At 35.6% G+C, this 14,095-nt stretch overlaps 1 protein-coding gene across 12 annotated transcripts in view; it reads right to left on the reverse strand.

Annotated features, from left to right (window-relative positions):
- The window catches only part of LOC149900895 (AMP deaminase 2-like), a 40,853-nt gene that overhangs the window by 3,231 nt on the left and 23,527 nt on the right, over positions 1–14,095 (reverse strand). For all 12 annotated transcript variants that reach the window (XM_090112074.1, XM_090112083.1, XM_090112076.1 and 9 more), the window contains 15 exons: positions 13,443–13,584; positions 9,432–9,594; positions 7,927–8,113; positions 7,262–7,475; positions 6,542–6,667; positions 6,073–6,166; positions 5,624–5,728; positions 5,046–5,177; positions 4,511–4,674; positions 3,854–3,977; positions 2,821–2,987; positions 2,328–2,448; positions 1,279–1,452; positions 641–751; positions 232–369 (listed from right to left, as the gene is read on the reverse strand). In XM_090112074.1, the coding sequence (XP_089968200.1) occupies positions 232–369; positions 641–751; positions 1,279–1,452; positions 2,328–2,448; positions 2,821–2,987; positions 3,854–3,977; positions 4,511–4,674; positions 5,046–5,177; positions 5,624–5,728; positions 6,073–6,166; positions 6,542–6,667; positions 7,262–7,475; positions 7,927–8,113; positions 9,432–9,594; positions 13,443–13,584 (2,162 nt within the window). The remainder of the gene's footprint in view (positions 1–231; positions 370–640; positions 752–1,278; positions 1,453–2,327; positions 2,449–2,820; positions 2,988–3,853; positions 3,978–4,510; positions 4,675–5,045; positions 5,178–5,623; positions 5,729–6,072; positions 6,167–6,541; positions 6,668–7,261; positions 7,476–7,926; positions 8,114–9,431; positions 9,595–13,442; positions 13,585–14,095) is intronic.

Consider the following 14,095-nt stretch of genomic DNA (forward strand, 5'->3'; position numbering starts at 1 on the left):
AAGTTATGTGTTATTTTAGTTAAAAATTAACGAAATTTAAGTAAATCACTGAATTTGATATGTTGAAAAAAGTATTAAAGAGAAGTGTAAAATAAGTTTAACTTATAAATTATTACCAGTATTCAAATTGTATCATCTAAATGTATTTGGTGAAATCCATATGCAAAGTCATATTATGTTGTTTTTCTCAATATCTAAGTTTTTGTGTTCATCATATAAATGATAACTTACCTTGAATATATTGGTAAGTTCGTCAAGTATGGTCTCGTAGCGGAAGGACACGCGGATATCCGGTACGTTTGTGCGCGTGATGTCATTTCCGGCAACGCCCTCCTTCGTGTAGTTTGGACCTAACCAGTACTGTTTCATCTAGAAGAATAGATTAATATGTGAGAAATTATTTATTTAAAACTATATTATGGATTATTACATTGACGATTACATAGCTTCTTGATATTGTCCTTTTAGAATTTCTGTCAGTTAACATAACAAAAGAGTGAATGAAAATTCACCTAAAAAAATTATCATTAGACAGTATCAGAAAGCGGTACAATTTTATTTTATTTATATTTATAGTACATTTAAAAATTAAATACATACTTCAAAGAGGTAATTTATAATAAATAGCCATAGAATATACCTCATGAGGGAAACCAGACATGAGCACAGAGTTGCGAGCCAATTCGCACATGTCACATGAGCTCAGCTTCCACACTTGAGCTGCAATGCTGTATTCCTCCATCAGAGGTTCCTGTGAAATGAACAAGTAATTAAAATTAGTACTGATGCAGAGAACGTTAAAATAGTGGCTGAAATTAGTCATAGTGTTATTGACAGAAGAACGAATAAGGTAGGTAATATGTTTAAGATTTGTATACATATAGTTTAGCTATGTCACACGATAGTGATAAAATCTTAAAATGAAAAGGTGATTGACTGATTTATCAACGCATAACAAAGATATTAGACCGATTGGAATTGAAATTTTGATTGTATCTTTTTTATGCCAAACTTCAGCCCGATTTTCAGCTAATTCGATGTAGGCATCCGCCAAGAATGAGTTTTGGTTAATTCTACCCTCAATGGAATAAAATAGGTGACAAAAGTTTGTACTCCGTATTACTCCGTATAAATATCCGTATACTTTGTATTTTTATTTCACGCAAAGTAAAAGTTGTTGGTAAGTAAGTAAGTAAAAGTTGTTGGTAAGTAAGGTAAGTAAAAGTTAAGTTGTTGGCCGCGACCAACATCTAGTTTTAAGATAAAAACAACAAAAACCTTGGTAAAGTGGAACTGCAGGGGGTCATCAGTACTGAGCGTGATGCACAGTCCTCTCGCGAGGAACTCCGGCAGCGGGTTGCGGTGGTAGTTCAGGAACAGCGAGTTGTTGCTGAGCGGCGACATTGCTATGTAGATCTGTGCTAGGTAGTATAGGTACTGGAGTACGGGGACCTGGGGAAAGAGTAAACAAATATTGATGTAAACTGAATTGTGTGTGATAAGTGTGTGATATAATCGTGTAAATCGTAGTGCATTCGCGTAATTGTGAAAATTGAATTGTGTGTACATTTAAATAATTTAACTAATCAACTTTCTTTTTTAATATTTGCACACCCAATCAATGGGTAGAATGTATTAGCCACATAATATTGTAATCAAAACATCTAAAATTTGTAACTACATTCTTGCAAATAAATAAATGTAATTTGAATTTGAATTTACTTGTACGGGCTAGCCGTACCTGAGTCAGCGCTTTACACGATCCTATATCATTACGTTAAAATGAACATATTAAACGAGTCAGTCTGTTTTCGGGGCTCGTGTAAAGCGTGTATGCGCTATAATATCATCATAAACTATCAATTATCATAAATCAAATCATAGTATCATATCACATAAGCAGCCCATACAATACTAACAGGATTATAAAATTTCAATAAGGCAACACTTTCCACTGCTAACTTTCATTCATTCACTTACATGAAACACACCTATATTCATTAAAAAAAAGACCGAGAGGGGGAGTGCCGGCAGAAGTGAAAACTTGATTATTAACGTTCAGCATGTTTGATATCCATCCGTCTTACGCTTTTTCGATTAAGATTTTATACCCATTACAGAAAAAGTGCTCAACGCCGCTAAAGAAGTTTTAACTTCAAAAACAAAAACAAACTTTGAATTTGATATTTTAGTTTTACAGCTTTATAATTATATATTTATTAAACTATAGAAAATTCGATCACGATGCGGGATTTGCTATTTTTATCCTTTGAAAAAAATAAAAATAAAATTCTCTAAACAGATATAAACAAACTTTGAATTCTCACCTTTCTAAGCAATAGGCCGTGGGAAATGTTCTCAGCGAGCATGAAGCCACATACTAAATGCTGTACGGGACCCGCCTCGCCACAATGCGGGCGTAACACGAATGTGTTAAGACCTTGCTCTCTGAAAAATGACCAAACCATTAATTATTAGTTTAACACTTTATTGCAGACACATGAGAAATAGAAATACAGAAAAAACAAAAATAGAGAAAGACAGGTACAAACGGCGGCCTTATTGCTAGGTAGCGATCTCTTCCAGATTTCTCCTAGTTACAAAATTAATTATACCCGGATAAGGGTGTACTGGACACCCTTATCCGAAGTGGTATGAAATATATTTCATATATCGTTTCTATAAAAGTTAGATTCGAGTAGTTTGATTACAAACATAATATTAGCCGGCACACATTCTAATTATAATTATACAAAGTGCAATTAGATATCTTTTCTTAGCAAAAAAATAAATATAAATCTTTAAAAAAACAACACATACTTGCGGAAATGATTCAACACGGTGATATTCGAGTACATATAGTACAGATAGTACGCATAGGGCGGGTTCTCGTCGTCGTCCCATCGCGCCGGGGGCCGCACCTCCGCGTCTAACATCGGGTTCTCCGGCTTCGACTCGTCGTCCACGCTGTCGAACCCCACCACGTGCTGTGTCATGTGTGATAAAGTGTTAGAGAATCATCATCAATCATATAAATCACAAACACACACACACACACAACTAAACAGATAAAACAGACCTACGTCGAAAGGAACAGAAGAGAAAAGCTATGCCGAAATAGAATGAAATAAGAGGAAAAGCAGTAATGCTATACGTCCCCCGAGAAGTAAAGCCTAACGGCAATCCCACGGGGATATGGATGGGAGAAAGAGGGTTGTTTTAGTCGGTATGGACCATGAGACCATGCTCGAAACCGACGTACCAGGCCGCATATCTTTTTCTCTATTATAAAAAAAACCACGCACATACATACAACTAAACTGATGAAACATACACTCTATACATCGTCTCACACTTTATAGATACAAAACATCACAGCATCGACTCGTCGTTCACGCTATCGAAGCCCACTACGTGCTGTGCACACACGTGAAACTTAGGTAAGAGTTACACACACAAGAGGTACTCACACTCACATACTGAATCAAACACACACACGTATGCTTCCTCTTCCTCGAATACACGCTAAATGCGTGCATGTGCGTGCATGATACACTTCTATTAGCTTTTTGATAAAGTAGTTCTATAGCTTTAGTTTAGGAAGAGCCTAGGGCTAAGAGTCCTCCTGACACAGGTTTTTATAAACTACGAGGTCCAATTTCTGTATTTGTAAATTTGTGTCTATTATTATCATTTTTTAATTTTCACTCCATATAAATTATTACGCACATATAAAATTTAATGTTAGAAATTCCCTTTCATAAACACATACTCCTTTCACATTTGTAAATTTTTCACATTTCTAAAACTTTTTTTCACTAAAGATAAATTAAAAATACCCTTAAACACTTACAGTAAGGAATTTGTGCAACTCCAGATTGCTGTTCGGATCGTTGGTGACCTCGAACAGCGGCTGGAAGATGTTGCTGAGGAACTCTTGGAAGTTATTCATTATCTTGTTCGACTTGAAGATGTCACTGTGAAGAGAGAATAATTAATAACATTAGTAGTAGAATTAAAGTTTTTAAAGTGACTTCTTTAGGCGCGTTGAGAGTAAAATTTCAAGGTCGTCATAGCAATACCGACACGTTATGGAGTAAAGCGACTATTTTGTGTATATTTGAATTTTGCCAACGAAGTTTCACTTCTGACACGTGTGCTGGGCACACACGTTCTTTTTTTTATTTTTTGGCCTCCTTGGGATTCGGGTGATGTTAGTGTTAGTCTTGATGATGATTATGATGATGACGATAAATATTCAAAACCACGTCTAAAGGAACTTTAAAACCTATATTATAAATGCGAAAGTTTGGATGTGACTCTTTCACGCAAATACTACTGAACCGATAACAATGAAATTTAGCACACATATAGAGGGTAACTTAGATTAACACATAGATAGGTTTTATCCCGAAAGTCCCACGGGAACGGGAACTATGCGATTTTTCTTTGAAAACGCGGGCGAAGCCGCGGGCGGAAAGCTAGTAGGTTTAATAAAATATCTACTCACTACAAGCGCGGGATCTGTATGAGCCAGCGCACGTTGTTCGAGTACACGTCGTACTGGATGGCCCACTTGGCCAACTTGGCCCACTCGCTGGGGCTCTTGCCGTAGATTGACAAACGTAATTCAGCGTTTTGGTACTTGCTCTCCTCTAGATCTGATGCTACTTCCTGTAATAACACATTTAGTTTTAAATCTATACTAATATTATAAAGCTGAAGAGTTTGTTGTTTGAACGCGCTAATCTCAGGAACTTCTGGTCAGATTTGAAAAATTATTTCGGTGTTAGATAGACCATTTATCGAGGAAGGCTAAGAACAGGAGCGGAGCAATGCGGGTGAAACCGCGAAGCGCAGCTAGTATTTAATATGTTTGAAAAAAAAAAACAATTTCCAACAAGCTAAAAATTTTCATGAATGACACCCTGTCATAAAGGGTTTGCCAAAGGAAAAAATTACAGAGTTCCTTTCAGGATTCGAACCTACACCTTACTATAACTATAGAGCTAATTCTTAATAAGCAAATCCCAAAAAATACATACCTTAATAATCCTAGCGAAGTACTTCCCGTTCATATAATTATCTGTCTTGAGGAAAACCTCACGCAGTCTGCTCTCACCGATGGGGTTGTACTTGGCGTTGAACTTGTCGAAGCGGTGGAATGTGTTTCGGTCCTGGTTAAGTGAAATAAGTTAATTAAATTGGCTACAAATGTTAACAATTATGTGCACCCAGGCTTAACCTGCAGTACACTCTGAAATTTGGCGTACCAACTTATGTCTTTTTGCGATCATGCGCAAAACTTTACTGAAAATTACCAAGAAATAAATAAAATTAGAATGAATAAAGATGACCAAATGCATGCATGTAGAGACAAACATTCCTTTTTATTTACAGATGTATGATTCTGACCCTATTCAAATTACATATAATGCATTATTTTTGTTAGATAGAATAGAATAGAATAGAATAGAAAACACTTTATTGTACAATGCACACAAAAACAACATTAACAGAAACACTAGGTAACTTAAAATAAATGTACAATTTGACCCTATTAATGCATAGAAACAAACGGACAAATTCTCTTTACAATATTAAGTTATAGAAACTAACTCACCGCATGTACATCCAGCATGTCTACGGTAAGATCATAAGTACTGAGGTTCATTGACTGGAACACTGCTTTTAGCGTCATTGGAGTTCCCTTGTGTAGTGTTACCACCTGTAAGAACATAATATATGTAAATAGTTCTTCTTTAATAAAAAAAAATAAATAAAATCCGCCTACAAATTCAGAAGTAAACCAAATTCGGGTCACATTCAGGCATCAACTTTCAATTAAAAAAAAAATTAAAATCGGTTCACCCAGTCGAAAGGACTGAGGTAACAAATTTCCAATAAATAAGAAAAAAATACAGTCCAATTGAGAAAAAAAAACAGAACAGGACAGAACCTCTCACTTCATTTGAAGTCAGTTGAATATTCATAAATCAGTACACACTTTTGTAGAAATAATACCATAAAAATGATTAAATTATACACAAGGTCAAGACATCATTTCCTTACTTCATCAGCGTGATTCTTCAACGTTTTCTTGATAAAACGCAGTAAATGCTTCTGGTTCATGCATGATGCTGCGTGAATGTGAGTGTCAACTTTCCTGTACAGATACAATTAAGAATTAATAAAAAAACCAAATAGGAAATTCAATAAACTTTCAACTTTTACTCCAAGTGGATCAAACTTTTACTCCAAGTGGGATCCAACTTTTACTCCAAGTGGAATCATGTTCCTGTATAAGATCAGTCAATTCCGAATAACAATTTTCACAAGAACATCATTCAGGTTACTGCTTTATCAATCTTGTGTGGAGCCTATATCGAAATGGAAGAACTTTTTAATGTATCAAAACGTTAATCATATTATTCTTATAATCAATAGAAAAGTACCAAATTGATTTATTTATTTTAATTGCCAGCCTACAGAAGAAATAAAAACGATTTTCTTCTAAAAGGTAGAGGAAATAAATTCTCACCGTATATTATAAAAGTCACGATGTGGTACTGCCTTCTGTGAAGCCAATTCTCTCAACTCATTGAGAAGCACGTGTAACTGGAACTTGGATGAGAGGTAGCTCAGACGACGGTAGCAGAAGGATTTCCTGTACACAAATTGGGTATTTATTGACTTTTATTTAAAAAGTATGGGAGGGAGTCAAATAATGTAATACTTTAATGTTTTAGATTGTATTCTGTTAGTCTGCTTGTTTAGAAATGCAAGCAAAACTCGATTAAACTTGAAACTTGATAATTTGGAATAAAGGCTAAAGCATAAGTTTACAAAGGATAAAAGAAAAGTGGCGGTTGCAAATGAAACTCAGCTGAACAATGGCAAAGTTGGAAAGTTAAGGTTAAGGAAGGAAGTTGCAGTAAAAGATCATTGAATGGATTAAGATACATGCACATTGCACATGTACAACAAAAACGAACTGAAAGCTGCTAAATAGGGGATGGAATTTTACAGAAATATAGCCAACTAGCAAACCCAGCGAACTCCGTTTCGCCACCACATTTAATTTTTTCCCGCTTTTCTGTTGAAATTTTTTCCGAATTTTCTTTGTTACAAACCTCACGGAGCCCGAGACCTTTCCAACGAATGCAAAACCGTGGAAATCGGTTCGTGAGTTCTGGAGTTATAGCGTCAGGAAGGAAAACCCGACTTATTTTTATAAAAAGAAGATAAGTAATATACTCACAGTGGTCCATCAGCGATCATGGTACACATGGTATTCTTGTCCTGTATGTACTGTGATAACGTGATGTACTCGTACGGTACCCGGTCCGTACACGCTTCGTCCCGGTACAGGTTGTACACGCCTTCGTGTGGTTTGATGTGGTAGCCCTTTGGTTCGGGCATGGGACACTCCCAGGGGTCCCGGCCGATCTTGAAGGGTGGGTGTACTATATGGTCTGTGTGAAATGTGCATGGTTGAAAAATAGCTAGTGTGTAAGCTTTACTTATGGCTGGTTTTATAAATATTATCAAAAGATAAATGCCTGGTAAATTTATAGCGAAAAGAAATTGAAAAGTTGCTAAAGTAACTGATTTTTTTTGGGGAAGACTACAGTCTAATATCTAATCTGTGGTCCAGTAGAGATTTAAATAATAAAAAAATTATAAGCAAAACGGAATAAGAAGCTACATTGATTAACGAATCATTAAGATTTGTTAATATTACAGTTAGAAACAATGTAAGTCCCTTTAAATATCCTTGTTTAGGACAAAATACAAAAGGAAAAATAGGCCTTTGTAAATCGAGGTGAAGTGGCCACTTTTCACTGAGTCCTGGGAATTTTCTACAATATTGTTCACCTGAAGCTCTCCAAATTATTTCCTAGTCTAGTCGCCAAGTATACTCACCAGCTATATGCCGCTGCGGCACCTTGACACTTGGCGTGTGGTTGGCAGCGCCGTCCGGGTCGATGGAGCGCAGGAACCGCGCCGTGATGCTGCAGAAGCTCTGGCTGGACATCTCCATGTAACGCTTACGGATCTCTAGCGCTTGTACCAGGTAAGAGGATGCTTGTTGGAGATCCTCTAGTGGGACCTGATTGATAAGACATTCATCTTGTTATCTTTATTTGTATGACTGAGAATTGAAATAGTTTGAAGAAGAAGAGAAGTTCTGTGTTCTCTTGTTTGATTTTTTCCGGGAAATCTGTGAAATGGCTACACTGTTTGCCATCCTCAGTGTACGATTTGCCATCCTCAGTGTTCCCAAACGGATTCGACACGGAGACCTTCAAGAAAAGGGCATATTTGTACCTCAAAGGCCGGCAACACATTCGCGGTGGCCCTAACATCGCGAATGCTTATGGGCGGCGGGCATCACTTTCCATCAGGTGACCCGCCAGCTCGTGTGCCTGCTTAAGCGATAAAAAAAAAAAACTGATTTTGATGAGACTTTACACAATAGATAATAATTGATGTTATTAAGAGCAATATTTTAGCTAAAATTTTAAGTAATCCAATAACTAAATATTCCGGATTTCCCTTAACATAATATTTCGATAACATTCAAATCACAGGATAAATACGACTCAAATACTTATACTCCGTTATGCAAATTTGATTTAGTATACCACAACTATATTTCTATAGCGCAATTTAATCTTCCTATTCATAACATCCGCTATTCAAACACCCGTCTGTATTGTCCACAAAACGAAATGCGTAGAATAGTTTCCCGTTGGAATATACCTATTCTGTAGTCTATTTTTGTATATTTCCGCCAGAATATTCTTTTTATCTATGCTGGAAGTTATGTTGACATTCACTTCAAACTCTTATTTTATTTCGTTATTAGTTATTGTGAGGATATTATCATTAAATTACTAATCTGGAGACAAAGCCGATACGTCTTGCAAAATCATCAGTACATATTAAGAAATTTTTTATCAGCAATAATAATTTAGAGCTAAAATCACAACTGATGTCAACCCTTATGAGTAAAATAATATTTGTTTACTTTTGAGATTGTTTATGTAAAAGTATCATCTAGTTAATTTGCAATTAATTTGTTAATGTTTGTCTGCCAATTCTACGATGTGCATAAATTGGGATAAATGCACACACGCGCTGCTATTTGCACGTGTGGGTGTAGCCCGTTAAAGCGTGCGAACGTGTGTGCATGTGCATATGCAAACGCGCGTTCGTGTGCGTACTTGTGTGCACGAGTATGTGTATGGGCTAGAGTCTAGACTCTAGAGTGTTTGTTTATCAGTGTGTGCATGCGTGTTTACTATGCACGTGCGAATCCATGCGTGCTTGCCAATGTGTTTGTGTGTGTCCATTTATGTTTGTGCTAGCTCACTCACGTGTATATTATGTGTATGTACATATATGTATTTATGTATGTATCTCACCCCAGAAGTATCCTCCCCGCTAATAGCAACACGCTGGAAGTGCGGCAGGATAACATCCATATCGTCATCGTCCCGGAGCCGCGCCGCCTCTTCGAAGACGGCAGCGGCACCCCCCGCTTCGCTGCCTGCGAACGAACGCGCGGACTGTCCGCATTCTGCTGCCCTGTGATAAACAGTTTTCATTTTATAATGGAGGAACATCATGATTTTTTTAAATATATAGCAGGAAATAAAAACGTGATAAATTTAAAGTGTTGTTTTATTTTTATATTTTATTGCAGTTTCTGTAAAGTAAAAACCGAAAACAGTTAAAGATGAAAAAGTAAAGTTTCTAATATGTAGTACCTACGCTAGAACTATGTTAAGTACATATCCCCAATAATAATTATAGAAATCAAAAAATACATTAAGTATAATTATTTATACCCATGTGTGCTGCCAATATGTAAAGTACATATCCTCAATTATAGAATCAAAAATACGTAACCTATATAAGGAGATAATAACGCATTTTGGCTGTTTTAAGATAGGTATAGAATCGCAAAGACAATCCAGTATAAACTATACGCGAATAGCATACCTACGTACCTATTGTAGAATTTAATTAGTTCTACGCATACTCTACATACTGCAAAATTGTTAAGATATTGTTACGTAGAGCTGTTGTAGAGAATAGAGACATAAATTCTCAAATAAAAGATCAACATCTTAATTATGGGTGACAAGTTACTTAACCTTTCTCTTTATATACCCTTTGCATTGATCCCGACTGCCAAAGGAACAACTGTTGCTATCAATTATTTTGCTTGACAAATACATGGGCTGTGTTACAAGAATTATTAATGCTGGTAGTTCTTTATTACTTTTCAATTAGCTATTAGATTATTATAAGTTTATTTACTGCGCCGAAAATATATTGTTTTCAATTTTGGTGAACTAGTGTGACGCATAAAAAATAACCCTAAATGTTATCTATCACTACATAGTATAAAACAAAGTCGCTTTCCCTGTCCCTATGTCCCTATGTCCCTTTGTACGCTTAAATCTTTGAAACTACGCAACGGATTTTGATGCGGTTTTTTTTAATAGATAGAGTGATTCAAGAGGAAGGTTTATATGTATAATAAGATCCATTAAGTAGTGGAGAAGTACTGTTATTTTTGAGGTTTCTAATGTGATGTCGTAAAAAATTACATTTATTCCACTTACATTGCAAACGCAGGCTGAACCCTACGAGTTTTATCAAAATAATGTACTAAGTATTATACACATTGAAAAGGTCTACAGAAAAGTCCGCGATGGTATATGTCTATCTCTTATGGATAACCCACAATAACTTTTTTTTGTCATTTACTTTTTACGACAAATAATGGCTAATTTTCGAAGCGATTTTAACCAATACAGCATTAATCCTTAAGCAATTAAATACCATGGATACATTGTTCATTTAATATAGATCTATATGGCCCACATATGGCCCTTTACACCGTATGATTTAAGTGAATATTTTCGAAGATATTACAGATTTAAAAATTGCGGGACGTAGCGTTTGCGGCCGCCCGGCTATGTATTTTATACCCGTGCGAATTGCGAATTGCGATGCCGGAGCGGGCCGCTATATTTTTATACCTATACAACGTTCACAATTTTTCTGTAGTGTATTTAGTATCAGCATTGCACCCGTGCGAAGCCGGGGCGGGTCGCTAGTAATTAATAATCTAATATCTAAATTAAATATTTATTCTTGAAATTCTCCTTTTTAATTAAACTTATTTTTCAGGAACACAATTTAGTAACTAAGTACAGAAATGTTTGCAGTATTGAAAATAACTCGGCCAATGTTTTGCAAAACAAGTGCTCATTAATCATTATCTGTTCAAATAGATGTGATATAATGGCTTTGTATGTATGTTGATATAGACTAATCGCCTTTTAATTGCCATTTTACATGTTTAATTGATATACTACTAGCTGCGCTCCGCGGTTTCACCCGCGTGGTTCCGCTTCTGTTGGTCTTAGCGTGATGATATATAACCTATAGCCTTCTTCATTAAATGGGCTATCCAACACCGAAAGAATTTTTTAAATCGGACCAGTAGTTCTTGAGATTAGTGCGTTCAAACAAACAAACTCTTCAGCTTTATAATATTAGTACTATAGATTCGATATTTACATCGCAATTTTGTTTACCATTGCAGTTGTCTTCCAAACTTATGTTTTATAAACAAGACTATTAGAGATTTTGCTTATCTGATTAAATTTCAAGTTTAAACGATAAAAAATGACTTTTTTTTCCTGTCTTTTTCGAACCGATTAGGGTGAAAATGAGCATGAAAATGTTTATGGCTTGGATGAACTGATAAGCTTTTCGGGATAAAGTTTGACAAAGATAAACAAATACATTGAAAAAATAAAAAAAATAACAACTAACCAAAAGGAAATAAACCACTTATCAGCCCTCTACAATCTTGAAACAGTAGAGTGTAGACATAAACACCTAGGTATGTACCTAATTAAATTATATTTATGAAATTATATATCCCTATTTCTATTATTGTTATAATGAGCCAATAATATCAATGAAATTTAAACAAAAAAATAAAGCAAGTATACATTTTTAGTAGGTACCTTACCGATTATGTCTGATCCATCTCTGACAATCCACTTTACTTCCAAACATTTTAATTTAAAATATTTTAAGAAACATTGAAAAATCGCACAAAAACTCAGTTTTATACTACACTCACATTTATTTAATAAAATTTTATCACATCCAGTTCATAGGCAAGTTACCTATGTTAATTATTTTTTTCACAAAACACTTAAAATTCCACGCAAATTCGAATTTTGAATATTGCCGCCAAAATCGAACTCACAGAAAAAAAATACACAATAATTTTTTTCGAATCACGCACGTGTCTATGGTCACATCAATGCGTTCGGAAATGCAATAACAAATGGCGTACGGTAAGGGTTGTCGCGTCAAGGTTGATCCAATTACTTGTTAATACCTACCGTATGGGCGGGCGGTGACGCGCTGTAGCGTTCTATTAATTTTCAGACACCCCGCGTTCAAGTTTATAGGCTTTATATGGTATCTTTGGTCTAGTTATTACTATTGAACCGTATTTAAATACCACCAGTGGATATGGAAAATAGAAAACGGCTTATTATTATTGCAAAAGCATTAATTATTCTTGTAAAAGCTAGTGAAATTCTATGTCTTCCGGAACGATATTTCTTGGAACGATTAAGTAATTAGACATTTGTATGGTAGAGAAGACGTGGTATTTTACAAAATAGATTAAGTATTTAATCCCTGAACTAATTGAAATTCACGATGTAAACGGCAATATATATTAACAGCTTCGTTTTATAAATAAATTAATAATTAATTGATCAGTTCATTAGTCACAAACTATAAGCACGTGTTAGAGCTTACTGGGTGTTTACGCGAAACTAAAGCTACTTTTGATTCACCATCACGTATTTATGTTAAACAACACCTATGTTGATTCATTATGTTGCAGATTTGCTGTCATGTTGCTTGCAACACCAATTGATGCAGAATTAATAACCGCAATGTTGAAATATTCTCGCGCGATAAGCGACAAAAACAATTACTACCAACACCTCTGTTGCAGAGTTGATGACTCTTGTATCAATGTTCTCAACCGATAAGCAACTTACAATACAACAACATAATGTTGTTGTAGCAGTTGAGCAACAATGTCAACATTGTTGCTCAACTTACTCATACGAGGCTTGATGGCCTTCTTCACAATCGAGAGCGTTGGCCCAACAAATGATCGTCGATGTTTACCGCCATTACAGCAGTAATGAAAAAAAACATCTACAATGACCACAATGACGGCCGATCATAGACATTTGTTCTACGCTACCGTGCTTGCCTCTACTCGCCCAACGCTGCCCATTGTGAAGGAGCCCGCATTAGACATCACTTACAGACATCACTGGTCATGGGTTTATTTGACTCATTTATCAACTTACTTGACATTTAGTTGTCTCTGTATAAGCAGTTTTTTCTCAATCTGTTCGATGGGGAACTGCGGTACCTCATAGGGCGCTGAGAGCTCGTTCGGGAGCTCCCGCGGCGCCTCCGCCCCGACAGCGCTGGTTGGGCTCTCGCTACCTGGGGATTGAAAGACAAATTATAGTAATTAAACACAAAACTATTCAAGTATTTAATTTGACTTCAAAAAAGTATATTTTTCCCGTGTCACAATGTTAATTACCATACTCCTCCAAAACGGCTGGACCGATTCTATGTGTTGGGCTTTGGGAACCTATTTAATTTAATGTTAGATTTTTATTTGTTAATTTCATTAAATTGCTTTTCGACGTAGGTACCTACTTATAAGAATTTTTATCAAGTCAGGTCTTAATTGAACAGCTTCAAAATAAGCTAATAAGTAATAAATACCAAGATTTTCTTCACCTGATTCTTATAGCATCCTCATCGAAGCATTAAAATATTTCCCATAGAATATGGACACAAATTTCTAAACAAAATAAATCAAATTTCAACTACATATCTATTACATATAATAAATCTGTAGAAGGGTCAATTCTGTACATTGAAAATATTGAAAAAATAAATAGCAGGGGGTGTTACTGGATCGATACCAAACCCAAATATGTAA

The sequence above is a fragment of the Colias eurytheme genome, chromosome 18 (genome assembly GCF_061535395.1).
Source record: "Colias eurytheme isolate Ceu_HAF_F1 chromosome 18, ilColEury1 Martin Lab GWU primary, whole genome shotgun sequence".
In the NCBI taxonomy this organism is placed as follows: Eukaryota; Metazoa; Arthropoda; class Insecta; order Lepidoptera; family Pieridae; genus Colias; species Colias eurytheme.